The 16,853-nt window shown below is 35.3% G+C and overlaps 1 protein-coding gene across 4 annotated transcripts; it reads left to right on the top strand.

The window, feature by feature from the left end:
- Positions 1 to 550: 550 nt before the first annotated feature.
- LOC110636272 (carboxyl-terminal-processing peptidase 3, chloroplastic) lies at positions 551 to 16,091 on the top strand. 4 transcript variants are annotated; one of them, XM_058143800.1, is made up of 13 exons: positions 551 to 1,030; positions 1,162 to 1,243; positions 1,427 to 1,557; positions 1,804 to 1,890; positions 2,471 to 2,549; positions 11,039 to 11,127; positions 11,844 to 11,879; positions 12,602 to 12,721; positions 12,864 to 12,950; positions 13,059 to 13,208; positions 13,717 to 13,824; positions 14,306 to 14,558; positions 15,818 to 16,091. In XM_058143800.1, exons 1-12 carry the CDS (start codon positions 698 to 700, stop codon positions 14,552 to 14,554), a joined length of 1,551 nt encoding a protein of 516 aa, XP_057999783.1. In that variant the 5' UTR covers positions 551 to 697; the 3' UTR covers positions 14,555 to 14,558; positions 15,818 to 16,091. The 4 variants fall into 4 exon arrangements, with proteins under 4 accessions (XP_057999783.1, XP_057999784.1, XP_057999782.1 ...); XM_058143801.1 differs by having other exon boundaries at positions 15,854 to 16,090; XM_058143799.1 differs by lacking the exon at positions 15,818 to 16,091 and having other exon boundaries at positions 552 to 1,030; positions 14,306 to 14,739.
- Positions 16,092 to 16,853: the final 762 nt, after the last annotated feature.

Genomic DNA, 16,853 nt, shown 5'->3' with positions numbered 1-16,853 from the left:
TTAATTAATATTGTGATCAATATTCAATGAAAATATTATTATAGCTTAATACCCTGAAATAAAAAAAAATGTTTCATATATTTTAATATTTAAATTATTATTATTATTATTATTATTATTATTATTATTATTATTAAGCTCAATTTAAATAAAAAATTAAGAAAATCAAGAAATTAAACTTTTTAATTTAAGAAATTTAATCTAAAAATTAAGAAATTAAATTTTTTTATTTTTTTATTTAAATCAAAAATTTTAAAAATTTAATTCATAAATTTTAGTTTTTAAATTAAATTAAATTAAATTAAAATTTTAAATTTTAAATTAAATTAAATAAAAAATTAAAAATAAATTAAACTAAACTTCTCTAAATTGAACAATTTGCCAATAAAAATATGTGAATTCCACGTTTTTGTGCAGGAAGGAAGACGACATTTTTCTATTTTGTTAACTTGCGCACGTGTGCCACAAACAATGAGCCTTGCTATTTCTTCCTTTCTCCCACTTAGATTCTGAAAAACGCAACGCAACAGATCCCATTACCACAAGTAATTAGATCCGCCTGGACCCTACCAGAATCCCAGCGCCAAATAACGGTCAACAATTTCTGAAATTTCAAAAAAAAAAAAAAAAAAGCTGCTAACTAATTCACTTTTTAATTTGCTTCACAAATTGAATTCCCCTTCCCAACAAACAATTGATGGAGCCTCTGTGCTCAAATTTCGATCTCTCTCCGATCTCAACGGCGCCTTCGAAACCTGCTTTGCTGCCTCTCTTCTCTTCTCCTCGGATTTCTACCTCGATTAGGCTTAATGTATCCAGAAAATGGAGCCTCTACTGTGCTTCCTCTCATCACACCGCTAAGACGACGGTGTCCAGACCCCAATCCAATGCTCCAGATTTCATCAGATCCGTCGGAAAAGGTTTTATTGGTTTTGCCGCCGCCGCTGCAGCTCTAGCCTCGCTTTGTTGCGACTCTCCCGCGTTTGCTGAGTCTTTAACGGTCGCTTTTCCTGTTTCCCGAGCTCGCGAGGTGACACCAGCTGATCTATTTTGAATTCTTTTTTCAGATTGTTGGTATATTTTATTTTAGTCTACAGGGATTGTTCCAATTGTATGATTATTTTGAGGTTAATTACTGAGTAAATAAGGTTTTCTTGTTAGGTGAATACAGTTCAAAGAACGCTTGTGGAGGCTTGGGGTTTGATTAGAGAAACATTTGTAGACCCAACTTTTAACCATCAAGGTATAATTAATTAATTAATTAATTAATTTGTTAAAATTTTTATATTGATTATATACTGTGCTTGTCCTAGTGGTTGATCTTGTTCTCATACCAAATATTGATTTGAGTGTGACTATTGGGTGTATTTTTTTTTATGATTTTGAAGATGTACTTTTATTTATTTATTTATTTATTCATTTGCAGATTGGGATTTAAAATTGCAGCAAACTATGGTGGAAATGTTTCCTTTGAATTCAGCAGATGCTGCGTATACAAAAATCAAAGGAATGCTTTCTACTCTTGGGGATCCTTTTACTCGGATTATAAGTCCAAACGTGTGTTACAGTAATTATTATTATCATTTAATTCTTTCTTCTCATGTCAATTTTATGTTGATTTAGGCTGGCAGCTGCATGCAACTCTGGCTGAAAAACAACATTCGTGGCAAAAATGATATCATTTTCATTCTTAGTTCCCATTATTTTTTATGCTCAAAAAATGGCTTCTTTTTATTCAAAAAGATCTATATTGAAATGATACATCTATAATCATGCTGACATGGTTTAGTTTCTAAATTGCAGGAGTACCAGAGTTTTAGAATTGGAAATGATGGTAATTTGCAAGGAGTTGGAATTTTTATAAATAATGAACCAAAGTCCGGCCATTTGGTAAGTGATATGCATGAGAGACTTTTCTTTTTTTTTTTTTACTATTTATTCATTTTTATGTCTGGTAATTACTTATGGGATTGAGATATTGATTTGCTTGTTCATAGGATATTTAATATGCCTTGGCATTCTGCTTTGAAAATTTCTCATTTTTCAATCATCTCATTAACTGTTAAGATGACATTATGACCGTATCAGACTGCTACATGACATCTACATTCTCGTTTGGAAAATCTTCTTATGCTGTTATAATAGTGCTTTTTGAAACCTAAGGTTTTATCAAGTTTGGAATGTCTTAGGTCTTGATCCATGTGGCTTTTTGTTTTTTGATGACATGATGACCAAGTCTTATTGATAGAAATAGAAGAGCGCAAGCATTCGTCATAACTTTTTCTTTTTCCATTGAAATATTTTGTGGAATTTATTTTTCCCTGCACTAAGAGAAAACATCTTAAAGATTAGTGTAATTAATTTTTATCGAGCACTTGCCAAGGGGTTTCTTATTTTATTCCTCCATATTATATTTTGCCATTTATTTTATTTCATAATACTTTTTCCTTACTAGAAATTGGTGTTGTAGGTTGTTTTGTCTTGTGTAGAGGGTAGCCCAGCTTCTCGTGCTGGCATACATGAAGGAGATGAATTGATTGAGATTAATGGTATTTTTCCAATCATACATTTAACATTTTCTTATACTGAAATGTGGTCCAATTAACTGCTTGGTACATTTAAGTTAAGTGAAATTGTGACCTTGTACATCACGATTTCAGCTTTGTCACTACTCACCATAATTACCAGTCTTTTGCTGAAAGCACCTACTAAAGGGTTAATAAATTTTGTGGTCAATGAGATTAACATTGCTATTGATCTTAGATAATTAAGTTTGCTTGTCTATCGTTAGTATTTTGCCTTTCTTTTTTTCTCAGCTGAGGATAGAATGTCCTCATGACTTATCATAAAAAAATGCATGTGAAAATAAGCTTTCAAATTTAAAATTGCAATGTTATCAGATCATATTAAGAGATGCTTGATGAATTTCAATACATTGCTAGCAATTTCAGGCAGCTTAAGATCTCTGAAATAAAAGATTTATTCCCAAAAACTAAAAAGGACAGTGTGAAGGTCTCATCCATTATCAGAATTCAGAAAAGAAGTGAGAATGATGAAACGCCAGGTCATCAAGGGCTTCAATGATTTGTTGTACCTATAAAGGCCAGCATTTTTCTTGGGCTAATATGTCTTTACTAAAAAAGTAGTGCATGTTATTTCTGGTTTTCGAAAAGGAGAGAAACAAGAACGGAGGGAGCATAATCATAGACAGAATATTAAAAGACGCAGTAATAGCTGTGAAAAGAGTAGGAGATAGAATTATACTAGTAAAGCTAGTACTAGAAGGAGAAACAATAAATGTAGTTAGTGCTTATGCCCCACAAATAGAACTAGACAATGAGAGTAAACAAAAGTTTTGGGAAGATATGGATGATTTAATGCAAAGCATACCGAATGAAGAGAATGTTTTCATTGGTGGAGATTTGAATGGACATGTAGGAAGTGATAGACAAGGTTATGAGAATGTTCATGGAGGTTTTGGTTTTGGCAGTCGAAATGAGGAGGGAAAAAGCATCCTAGATTTTGCTATGGCATACGACCTAATACTAGCAAATACCTATTTTATAAAAAGAGAGTCACATTTAGTGACTTTTAAAAGTGGGCAACATAGAAGCCAAATCGACTTCCTCTTAACCAAGAAGACAAATAGAGTTCTATGTAAGGATTGCAAGGTCATTCCAGGAGAGGCTTTAACAAGTCAACATCGGTTGGTGGTCTTGGATGTCAGAAGAAATAGTGTAGCTCAAATAAAGTAGTAAGAGTTCAAAGGAGTAAAGCAAGTGAAGTTCAAAAATGAGCTTCTCGAGTTCGAAGTATGGAAGTTGGATATGGAGGCCAATGATATGTGGATACAGATGGCATCAAAGATTAGAGAAGTAGCTAGAAAAGTACTTGGAGAGTCTAAAGGATATGGACCACCCTCAAAAGAGAGATGGTGGTGGAATGAGGAAGTACAAAAGGCAGTGAAGAGAAAAAGAGAATGGTATAAGAAATTACCTAAATGTGATAATAATGAGGCATATGAACAGTACAAGATAGTAAAGAAAGAGGGAAAAAAAAGCAGTTAGTCAAGCAAGAGCACAGGCCTTTGAAAAGTTATATGAGAAACTTGGAACTAAAGAAGGGGAGAAAGATATTTATAGATTATCAAGGAGAAGAGAAAGGAAATGTCAAGATCTCAATCAAGTTAGGTGCATTAAAGATAAAGAAGGAAAAGTGTTGGTGAAAAATGAGGACATTAAAGAAAGATGGAGAAATTATTTTAATGATCTCTTTAATAGCGTAAATACAGACTATAGAACAATAGAAAAGAATGTGAATTATACTAGAAAGATTAGATCTTTAGAAGTAAATGAAGCACTTAAGAGAATGAAAGTGGGTAAAGCCTGTGGACCCGATGAAATACCAATTGAAGTGTGGAAGTGTTTGGGAGATATGGGAGTGGTATGGTTAACTAAATTATTTAATAAGATTTTAAACATGCCTGATGAATAGAGGAGGAGTATTTTAGTACCTATTTTTAAACATAAGGGAGACATACAGAGTTGCTCAAACTATAGGGAAATTAAACTCATGAGCCACACTATGAAGTTGTGAGAGAGAGTTGTGGAGCATTGACTACATCATGATACTTCTATCTCTCTCAATCAATTTGGTTTCATACCCGGTCGTTCAACTATGGAATCGATCTTTCTCAATTAGAAGCTTGATGGAGAAATATAGAGATGTGAAGAAAGATCTACACGATTTTTATTGATTTGGAGAAGGCTTATGATAGTGTTCCAAGAGATGTCTTATGGAATGTGTTAGAACAAAAGAGGGTATCTATTAGGTACATACAAGTGTTGAAAGATATGTATGAAGGAGCAACTACTATTGTGCGCAAGTGGGAGGGGACACAAGAGATTTTCCGATCTCAATTGGATTACACCAAGGATCATCCATAAGCCCTTACCTTTTTACATTAGTTTTAGATGAATTGACGAAGCATATACAAGAGAGTATTCCTTGGTGCATGATGTTTGCAGATGATATTGTTCTGATAGATGTGACATAAGAAGGAGTCAATAGAAAGCTAGAGCTTTAGAGAAGTACTCTAGAGTTAAAGGGTTTTAAGTTAAGTAGAACGAAGACAGAATACATGCATTGCAAGTTCAGTGAAGGCCAAACTGGTGATAGGGAAGGAGTTAGTTTGAATAGAGTGGTACTGTCCCAAAGTAATCACTTTAAATATCTAGGCTCAGTCCTTCAAGTAGATGGGGGATGTGAGGAGGATGTTAGTCATAGGATTAAAGCCGGATGGTTAAAGTGGAGATGTGCCATGGGAGTTTTATGTGATCGCAAGATTCCCAATAAGTTGAAAGGAAAATTTTACTGTACAGCCATACGACTAACTATGTTATATGGTAGTGAGTGTTGGGCACTGAAAGAGTCGTATGCGTCTAAGATAAGAGTTGCAGAGATGAGAATGTTAAAGTTGATGAGTGGCCATATTAGACTAGATAAAGTCCGTAATGAGAGTATTAGAGAAAAGGTAGGAGTGGTGCCAATTGAAGATAAGTTAAGAGAAGGGAGATTGAAGTGGTTTGGTCATGTGAAGTGTAGACATACGGAGGCTCTAGTTAGACAAGTAGAGCACATTAGGTTAGAGGAGAAAAAGAAAAAAAGGGGTAGACCTAAATTGACTTGGAGGAGAGTAATACAACATGACCTAGCAGTATTACACATTTCTGAGGATTTAACCCAAAAATCGTTTAGAGTGGAGAAAGCGAATCCATATAGCCGACTTGAAATTTTTTGGATAAAGGCTTAGTTGAGTTGAGTTGTATTGGAAGTACATTACAAGTTTATCAAAGAGTTCAAGGAAGTCCATAATGGAATTAGTTGATCTTATCAGAGAATTTACGGAGTGCACCAATGCAGGTATGTAGTTTAGTTGTTTAAAATGCTACGGCATCAATAATTGAACAGTGTAGAAAGAGATGATTCTCCTTAATTTCAATTAATCTGCACATGGGTATATATATACAATTGATTCCTATAATTGTGTTCTACTAATTAGGAAGAAATCCTAAAGAAGAAATCTTAAATAGAAATACAGAATACATAATGTACAGAGAAATAATATAGTGATTGACTTTTCATAACACTACCCCTCAAGTTGGAGCATAGATGTTAATCATGCCCATCTTGTTACAAATGTAGTCAATCCTAGCTCCATTCAGAGCTTTTGTGAAAATATCTCCTAACTGCTCTCCATTTTTAATGTGTTATATTGAGATGATCTGTTATTGAATCTTTTCACGAACAAAGTGACAATCAATCTCAATATGTTTGGTCCGCTCATGAAACACCGGATTAGAAGCAATATGGAGAGCAGCTTGATTATCACACCACAATTTTGCAGGCAGAGAGGTCTTAAAATCTGTCTCATCTAGTAATTGAAATATCCACATTACCTCACATACTGATTGTGCTATGGCTCTGTATTTGGATTCGGCACTAGATCGAGATACTATACTCTGCTTCTTGCTTCTCCAAGACACCAAATTTCCTCCAACAAAAACTCAATATCCAGTAGTTGACCTCTTGTCAACTTTAGATCCAGCCCAGTCAGCATCTGAAAAACATTCAACATTCAAATGCCAATGATTACCATATAACAAACCTCTTCCTGGAGCGCCCTTCAGATAACACAAGATTTGTTCCAAGGCTTCCCAATGAGCAACAGTTAGGGAAGACATAAACTGACTTACTACACTAACGACATAAGCAATGTCAGGACGAGTGACTGTAAGGTAGTTCAATTTTCCTACCAATATCCTGTATCTCTCTGAATCTTCAAACAACTTACTATCCCCTGCTAACAGTTGTAAATTTGGAGTCATTGGTGTACTACAAGGCTTAGAACATAATTTTTCTGTCTCTATCAATAAATCGATGACATTTTCTTTGAGACGAGAAAATACCCTTCTTACTTCTCATAACTTCAATACCCAAGAAATACTTTAACAATTCCAAGTCTTTGGTCCGAAACTAGGTTTGGAGGAAGGTTTTAAGAGATGAAATACCTGCAGAGTCACTCCCAGTGATGACAATGTCATCCACATAGACTACCAGGAGAATTAGACTAGCCTTAGATTGCCTATAAAATACTGAGTGATACACTTACTCTTTTGCATACCAAATTTCTGTATTGCTTCACTGAATCTCCCAAACCAGGCCCTAGGACTTTGTTTCAAGCCGTAAAGAGACTTCCGAAGCCTACAAACTTTACCCAAATCCCCCTGAGCAACAAACCCACGTAGTAGCTCCATATACACCTCCTCCTGAAGATCACCATGAAGGAAAGCATTCTTGATATCCAATTGGTGCAGGGGCCAATCATATGTAGCTGCTAAAGAGATAAACAAGCGAACAGAAGTAAGTTTAGCTATAGGAGAAAAAGTGTCAGAGTAATCAACCCCACATGTCTGAGCATATCCTTTTGCTACAAAGTATGCTTTTAACCTAGCCATAGAACCATCAGGATTTACCTTTACTGTAAATACCTATTTGCAACCAATAACTTTCTTACCAGTGGGTAAAGACAACAGTTTTCATGTACCATTAGCATCTAAAGCCTCTATTTCCTCTTTCATAGCAGCACACCAGTCAGGATGAGACAGTACCTCACCAACAGTATTAGGGATAGTAACAGAGTCTAAAGAAGTAACAAATCACCGAGAACAAGAAGACAATTGATTATAAGAAACAAAAGAAGAGATAGGGTAAGTACATGAATATTTACCTTTACGAAGAGTAATGGGTAAGTCTAGATCAGAATCATGATCAGTATGAGGTACAGGATCTCCCAACGAAGTAGCTAATGGAGGATCTGAGTCAGGAATCTCCAATTTCCTGGAATAAACATGAACAACGGGAGGTCGAATTGGTCTAGAGACAGAAGGAACAGACTGTGGAAGAGGACTAGACATTGGTTGGCAGTATATATTAAGAGATCATCCTCCTCCCCCTGACTCTCATACACAGATGATTGAGGAAAAAATGGAGTGAACTCAAAAAATGTGACATCTGCAGCAACAAGATAACGATTAAGAGTAGGAGAGAAACAGCGGTACCCTTTTTGCAGCCGAGAGTACCCAAGGAAGACACATTTGAGAGACTTTGAATCCAATTTAGTAACTTGTGGACGAACATCACGCACAAAACAGGTACAACAAAAAATACGAGGTTCAACAGGGAACAAAGATTTTATAGAAAATAAAGCAGTATAAGGAATATCCCCATTAAGGACAGAGACGGCATACGATTGATAAAAAAACATGCCGTAGAAACTGCATCCGCTCAAAAGTGTTTAGGAATTTTCATCTGAAAAAGAAGAGCACGAGTTACCTCAAGAAGATGCCGATTTTTTCTTTCGGCCACGCCATTTTGGGATGGGGTATCCACATAGGAAGACTGATGAAGAATGTCATTTTGTGTCATATAAGACTGAAATTGTGCTGAAAAGTATTCTTTGGCATTGTCACTTCTTAATATGCGCATAGAAATATTAAATTGAGTTTTGATTTCATTACAAAAGGCACAAAAGATAGAAAACAACTCAGAACGATTCTTCATTAAATATAACCAGGTAACACGAGAGTAATCATCAATAAAAGTAACAAAATAACGAAATTCAGTTTTAGAAGTAACAGAACAAGGACCCCAAACATCAGAATAAACTAACTCAAAAGGGGATGAAGTCCGTTTATTGACTCTAGACATAAAAGGCAAACGATGATGTTTTACAAACTGACATGACTCAAATTCTAGTACTGATAAAGACTGAAACTGAGGACATAGCTTCTTTATGGTAGACAAAGAAGGATGACCCAATCTACAATGAGTTTCAAGAGGTGTTAAGGTACTGGAGCAAACAAGCGACCGCGGTACATGATTTTTTAGAATGTAGAAACCACCTGACTCACGTCCTCTACAAATAATCTGCTTTGTCGCAAGATCCTGAAACAAACACTGGTCAGGAAAAAAAGGAAACAGAATAATTTCAGGTACGAGTAAGTTTACTAACAGAAAGTAGATTAAAAGAGAATTTTGGTTGACACACAACAGATGACAAAGAAATTGACGAAGTCGGATTCGCAGTTCCAGAACCCATGACACAAGAAGTGGAACCATCAGCTAAAGTAACAGTAGAGGAAGTGAGATTAGACTAAAAAGCAGATAGAGTGCTAGAATTACCTGTCATGTAATCTGTCGCACCAGAATCAATAACCCATTTGGATGAGAAAGACACAAGGCATGTAGTGGATTTACATGACTCAGCGATCGCAGTGACAGGGGAACTGGTAGGCTTTAGAGATGTCTGATACTGGAAAAACTGTGCAAAATCCTATGCAGATACCAAATAGTTTTCTCACAGGAAGATACTGTAGAATCCTCTACTGCCATATTTGCCATCTGTGATCGCTGATTTTTCCTCTGCAGTTGCGGACAATTATATTTTGTATGGCCAGGCTCATGGCAATAATAACAAATGACTCCTCTTGAGTCCTGATTAGAACTAGCCTCTCCATTACGCTGATTACTTCTGTTGCCTGTAATTCCTCCTCTACTTCCTCTTCTATTACCCTGTTGTCCATTTGGATTATGGCTAATAAGAGCACTACTGGCAGGCTGTGAAAATTGGGTACTATCTGTACGAAGGACCCCTGTAAACGTTTCATGCAAAGAAGAAATCTCAGAACTGGAGAGAATTTGAGATTTAGCAGTCTCATACTCTGAAGGAAGGCCTGCAAGAAAACTCATAACAGCCAGTTGCTCCCGTTAGGCCTGCTGAATTTTCACATCAGGATTAAAAGGCAACAATACATTAAGTTTTTCATATACTCGTTTAAAATCCATAAAATAAGCCTTGAGAGACTTATCATCTTTCTCAGCACGGTAGAATGCCTTATAAACATCATAAACACGGGAGATATTCCCTTTACCAGAATACAGAAAATATAAGTAATCCATCAATTCTTTAACAAATTCACAGTGATTAATTAAACTAATTACCTTACTGCGAATCGAGTTCCGAAGCTGCAAAAATAACCGAGCATCCTCACTTAGCCAAGTTTGTCGTGTATCATCCGTAGGTGGATCTTTGTAAGGTGATCATCCTTATAAATGTTACGCAAATAGACCCTAACAGTCTTACTCCATTCCAGGTAATTCAAAGCATTAAGTTTGTGTTCCGTGATCTTAGTCATCACCGGAATCACATCAAAAATAACATTCTTATTGTCTGCCATTTGTTGAGTCAAAGAAAACTAACCGAAATGCTAATTCAAAGTGCTTACAGCAGCAAAATAACCCAAAATCACAATTCAAGCAAATACCGAAATAGGATCTGAGAGCCAAACCTCAGAAGTCCTTTAATGGTATACTGGATCAGGCAACAGCACACAGTGGTGGAATGAGGGGGTTGAGATGACGCCAGCGATGTTGATCGGAGTCGAAACGGCTGGTCGGCGGCCAAGGTCTCTCCTGAGCTGGGTGGTGAGAACAAATAGTCACCCTAGATAGATGACCTGCTTTGATACCATGTAGAAAGAGATGATTCTCCTTAATTTCAATTAATCTGTACATGGGTATATATATACAATTGATTCTTATAATTGTGTTCTACTAATTAGGAAGAAATACTAAATAAGAAATCATAAATAGAAATACAGAATATAGAATATACAGAGAAATAATATAGTGATTGACTTTCCATAACAAACAGGTTGGCACCAACCCTTGTGTCTGCATTAATTGGTCACAAAATCTCTGATCAGCCTTTCCTCCTTTTCAATTTCACCTAATAAACAAAGAACAAAAATTTATTTCTAGAGCCAGGTTGTTACAAAAGGCTGACCTTATGGGCTACCATCATCTTTACATTCTGCAATTTTGAAGGCATGGTCATATGGGCCACCATTCTCTTTTTCTGCAATTTCAACACATCCTAAATCATTTTAATCTCAAACTCTTTTTCATGCAATACTAGGGGAGAGGCTTGATGGTCTTGATAGTGAAGCTGCAGCACGGAAGCTTAGAGGGCAAGTTGGAACATCTGTTACAGTAAAAGTCCACAGCGTAATCATCACTTATCACCCTCAGTAATTATTTTCTGCCAACTAATTGTTGTAAAGAATGACTGCTGTAATGTAATGTTCTGAGCATTTTATAACAGCAATTCCATGTTATACTCTCATATTGTTATGGAACTTGTGTTTTTATTTTAGCAGCATGACATTGGTGCTTTTATGTTGACAATTCATCTGAATTGGTTATTATCTGTCCAATTGCATAACAAAGGGGCTGATGTATACTACTTCAAAAAAAAAATATGTGGTCCTTTCTAGAATCTCAAAATTATGGACCAGATTTATAAGTTTTACTGTGTCCTACATATGGAGCACTTGGATAGTTTTCACATACAACTAACACGACTAAGCAACGTTGCTTTGTGAAATTTATTTATGGAACTTTATCCTGGTAATCTGGTTTCATCTCAGCTAATGAACGTTGTGCACAATGTTTTGCTAATCAATGAATGATTTATCTCTAGTTATTTATAAGAACAAATAAAATGGTGTTTTTGTTAGTAAAGAAATATCTTGCAAAGTGTTTGTGAACATGCAAAAAGAGTGAATGTATAATTTTTTATCATTTCCCTATTGCATGAGTGCTTACTTTTATTTATGAAATGATTTTCTTTTCTTTGCTTTGGTAGTGTTTGGAGCAAAAATCAGACATTTCTAAGAATTGCAAATCAATTAAGATAATTGATTTAGTTTTCTTTTCTGCAGGTGCAAGATTCGAAAAGTGATTGTAGTACCAAAGAGGTATTAAACCTTTCATCATTTGCATAACACTAGCATGCAGTGACATCTTTTGTTGTTTGTCTTTATCCATAAATCTTGTTAATTTTCAAATATGGTGTAATGGGACCGGGATAGTTTGTTGGAGAACCTTAAAACTTTGTGTGTGCTCATATGTGAAGATTTTTTTTCCCCATTCTATTTATTAGTTTTATGCAGTTTTGTTAGTTTCTCCTTCCCTCTTATTAGGCTTTTATAAGGGATCACCACCAGCCTAAAAAGGGAAATAAAATTTATACCAGAAGTTAGCATAGAACAATCAGTCTCTCAACAACTCAACTCAACTCAACTAAACCTTTATCTCAAAAATTTAGAGTCGGCTATATGGATTCTCTTTCTCCACTCTAAACGATTTTGGGTTAAATACAAGGATATCAAATCTCAGCTATTCTTGAATATTATCTTACTTTCCTTCTCAATGTACTGGAGATTTTCTGGGGAAGACATACTCAAAACTGTTAATTAAAATTATTAGCAAGTTAGCAACAGTAATTTAGTTATTCAGTCCTTATAAATAATAAACATAACCTTGTATTTTTTTTCTCATTCAAATTCTTCCCCTTTCATTCACGTCATACTTATATATATATATATATATATATATATATATATATATATATATATATATATATATATATATATATTTCTGAAAAACTGATATAAAAACTTCTGCCATTTGCTTGAAGGTCAAATTGCCTCGTGAGTACATTAAGCTATCCCCAATAGCCAGCTCTATCATCCCACATAGAACACCAGATGGCCGTCAAATAAAGACCGGTTATGTGAAGCTGTCAAATTTCTCTCAGGTACTGATAACAGAACATCTAGGCTAAGCTGTAATTCCTCTATTAATTTTATGGATATTATTATTTTCTGTGATCCAGATTTTGAATTTCTTGCTATGCTTTGTTCTAAACATGAAAATGTCTTTCTATTCCATTTTAACAGAGTGCTGCTGATGATATGGCAAATGCAATACATGAAATGGAAACACAAGGTGTACATTCATACATTCTGGATTTAAGGAACAACCCAGTATGTTCTTTTGTTCTCATCTTTATTGAAAAAAAAAAGGTCAAAAGGTTCAATGCCTGGCCTTTAGTTTTTAGATTAGTTCTCATTTTCCTTCAATTCATCTCACAGGGGGGTCTGGTAAAAGCAGGACTTGATGTTGCCCAAATATGGCTGGATGGGGATGAGACTCTTGTAAACACCATTGACAGAGATGGAAATATGCTCCCCATTAATATGGTGGATGGGCATGCCATAACACATGATCCACTTGTTGTGCTCGTAAGAATTGACCGATAATTTTCCTTTCATGGCAAGCAGTTGAATATTTATCAGTATCCTATGAGTGCTACTGAGTTGAAATGAAGTTCATAGATGTTCTGGCATAAATTTTTCAGCATTTCTCATCACAAATGAACTACAGCTAGACATATATACACCTACATTAAATTTTATAGGCATTGATTTTAAGGTCATTTGAAGCAAATTTAAAAAACTTTCCCTTGAAAGTAGAAGTGACAAAATATAACTAAGCCAACCTGTCCGAAATGGATGTACTACTATAAACTCAATTATATTAAACCATAGGTTCTTGGTTTGGCTTCAATTTTGATTAACTTTAACCCATATAAGAAACTTTTCTAATGAATCATGCGAGTTAAATTTTACATTCTCTGGTTTGTTCTTGTGTAGATTCTAGTTTTATAAATGGTTTTTCTATGTTATTATCATGCCTTGTATGTGATTACTTTATTATGTGATTACTTTAAATCTTTATTAATTGAAACAGATCAACGAGGGAAGTGCAAGCGCAAGTGAGATTTTAGCTGGAGCACTGCATGACAATGGTCGAGCTATCCTTGTGGGGCACAAAACCTTTGGCAAAGGAAAAATCCAGGTACTGCTTGTCATTAACATCATGGTAGTGACATGGCATTGGTTTGGATCTTTTTTATCTACCTGGGAACATTTTCAAGTGAAATTGGAAATAAAAGAAGACATTTTCTGTAGTGTATCCCTTCCTTAATTAGTAACATTTTCCACTTGGTGTAGAAGAATATTCAAGTACAATTATTGCCTTAATAAAAAGATGAGGACCATGCATAGTATATAGTGTCCTTGGTTGAAAGATAATCAAAGACACCTTGACCAAAATATATGCAAATAAAGAAGGTATAATGTATGGACCTTATTCTTGGTTGAGAAACATCCTGAAGAAACCATTCCAGTGATCACCTGTTGTGTCTGTGGTGGAATTCTGAAGCAACCTTTCCAGTTTCTCTGTGATGACATTCTTTATGCATATTCTTTTATAAAGCTAAAATTGGTATTCATAAATGCATTACTTCTTATGGTTTCTTATATTTTTCTTCCTGCAGAGTGTAACAGAGTTGCATGATGGATCAGCTCTATTTATCACAGTTGCAAAGTATCTATCACCTGCACTTCATGACATAGATCAGGTTGGGATAATGCCTGATGTGCAGTGCACAACAGGCATGCTCAATTCACCCAAGGATTCATTGTTGAAGAATAAGAGCTCAGCTTCATCTCTTGAAGCAGATTCCTGTATTATGGTAGCAGAACATGAATTGGACATTCAAGAGTCCAGGGCAACTGCATCTTAATAAGGTAGGATTCTGCTATTTTTCAACTTCTTTTGTTGGAAGTTTGATGGATAGAAATATGAAGGAAGAAAATATGCGATTCACATTGACTAATTGTGCGTGTGTATTATAATTTCTGTTAGATAAGAAATTTAGAATGAAATAAAGAACAAATCACACAAATGAATTATTTATCCATTATTTCATTTAGCTCTGCGTATAACCAACATCAAAGAATGAATAAAATGCAACCCTCAACCACTCACAAAACCAAGAAATCATCCAAATCCCAAAGCAACAAAAGCCAATCCTATTATATATATCTATGTATAGAATCAATGCCTCAAAAGAGCAACGAAGGATAGAAGAAGTGAAGATGCAACAATGGAACTGGACACTGGTAGAAAGAACCCTGCTCCAGTATCCATAGAAGGAGCAGGAGCAGCAGCAGTCTGCGCAGATGCATAAGTAGCTGCCAGGAAGATGCTGGCCATACAGGCGACAACAAAGGTGTTGAAGCTTCTAATTTGAGCCATTCTAGTGAAGGATAAGAAGAGTGCTTGAAATGAATTGAGCTGTGATATGTAAGCAAGAATGCTGTAGGGGGTGCAAGAAGATGGATAGTGGCTAAGGTATATATATAGGTGGGTGTGGGCATGGAGTCCTCAAGCTGAGCTGTGAAGGAAGCAGAGTGGTCCACTCCAGTGCGCGTAGCTTGAAAGGCTTAATTGGACGGCGCCTGATAGGATCTTGACACGTTGTGGTCGTGGTGGTTGGCTTTCAAATGTTGTGTTTGTTGGGATATTTCCATTCGGGAAATTCCAGAACAGCTACAGTTTTCCTAAAATATATATAGAAAGTAAATATCAAATTAAAAAAATAAAAATAGTAAATTACTATTTAATTATTAGTTGTTAAACAGACGTTCTAATTCGATCTGTCACTGTGGTTGAGGATGGAGACAGGATTGGGTTGGAACACAGAGGAATCATCACTTATTCACATTGGCTCCATGTGAACTCTCCCACCCTTTCTTCTTTTTCTAATTTATTTTTATTTTATTTTATAATAATGAGGGTGAAATTTTTTATTTAAGAAAATCATGTTACGAAGTTTTTTTTTTTTTTTTTAAAAAAAAAGAAAGCAGTAAAAAAAAAAATTCAACAGTAAAAAAAAATTCTCCTTCAAAACGCGCATTTACTTCTTTCCCAGGGATTTAGAAACCATGGACAAGCTTTCCTAGGGATTTAGCGTTTGCACTTACTTGTTTTTTCTTCTATTTAGTGCTCCTAGCTCATCAATTCATGCCTCCTCAATAAGGTGAACGTGGTTGCGCTGTGATTCTTCAACTGGGAAATGGCGTTATAGTGATGTGAGAACTGGGTCTAGTCTTCAACGGGAGAATGCGTCATTGTTCAGAAAATAAAAGTAAACGTAAGATGAAGAAGATAGCATATTTGGTGTTATGGTTAGAAGAAAAGCCTTGGGGCATGGACTGGAATGTAATTTTAATGCTAATATTCTTTTTTTTTTTTTTTTTTTACTTTTTCTGCAAAGGGTGGAGGTAAATTAATTGAAAAGACTATCTACGCCACACATACTATTTTCATTATACTCACATATAGAGGAATTCTATAACAAAATTTAAAGAACTGCATGTATTCATACCAATCTCATCCCAAATTAGGGTAAAACAATTGAATTCTCAATCTTTAGGAGCATTATTTCTGAATCAAAATTGTTAGCTATGATAACACCTTTGTGCATCATATGATCCATAATTGTTTAGTTGCTAATACAAAACACTTTACTTTTAGTTGCCTTTTTTTTTTTTTTTTCAATTAAGGCATTAACAACATTGATAATGGCTTTTAGAGTTGGGACAATTGTATACTCAACTCAACTCAACTCAACTAAGCCTTTATCCCAAAAATTTGGGGTCGGCTATATGGATTCGCTTTTTCCACTCTGAACGATTTTGGGTTAAATCCTCAGAAATGTGTAATGCTTCTAAGTCATGCTGTACTACTCTCCTCCAAGTCAATTTAGGTCTACCCCTTTTTTTCTTTCTATCCTCTAGCCTAATGTGTTCTACTTGTCTAACTGGAGCATCCGTATGTCTACGCTTCACATGACCAAACCACCTCAATCTCCCTTCTCTCAACTTATCTTCAATTGGCACCACTCCTACCTTTTCTCTAATACTTTCATTACGGACTTTATCTAGTCTAGTATGACCACTCATCCACCTTAACATTCTCATCTCTGCAACTCTTATCTTAGATGCATACGACTCTTTCAGTGCCCAACACTCACTACC

The sequence above is a fragment of the Hevea brasiliensis genome, chromosome 3 (assembly GCF_030052815.1).
Source record: "Hevea brasiliensis isolate MT/VB/25A 57/8 chromosome 3, ASM3005281v1, whole genome shotgun sequence".
In the NCBI taxonomy this organism is placed as follows: domain Eukaryota; kingdom Viridiplantae; phylum Streptophyta; class Magnoliopsida; order Malpighiales; family Euphorbiaceae; genus Hevea; species Hevea brasiliensis.
The sequence above is the reverse complement of the archived record's forward strand: the minus strand, read 5'-3'. Positions and strand labels throughout refer to the sequence as shown.

What these genes read in the sequence shown, in the direction of transcription:
- LOC110636272 (XM_058143800.1), top strand. Translation starts at nt 698, where the DNA reads ATGGAGCCTCTGTGCTCAAATTTCGATCTCTCTCCGATCTCAACGGCG. An exon ending in CCCAACTTTTAACCATCAAG is followed by an intron (nt 1,244 to 1,426) that starts GTATAATTAATT and finishes ATTCATTTGCAG; the next exon opens with ATTGGGATTTAAAATTGCAG. An exon ending in TTACAGTAAAAGTCCACAGC is followed by an intron (nt 11,128 to 11,843) that starts GTAATCATCACT and finishes TCTTTTCTGCAG; the next exon opens with GTGCAAGATTCGAAAAGTGA.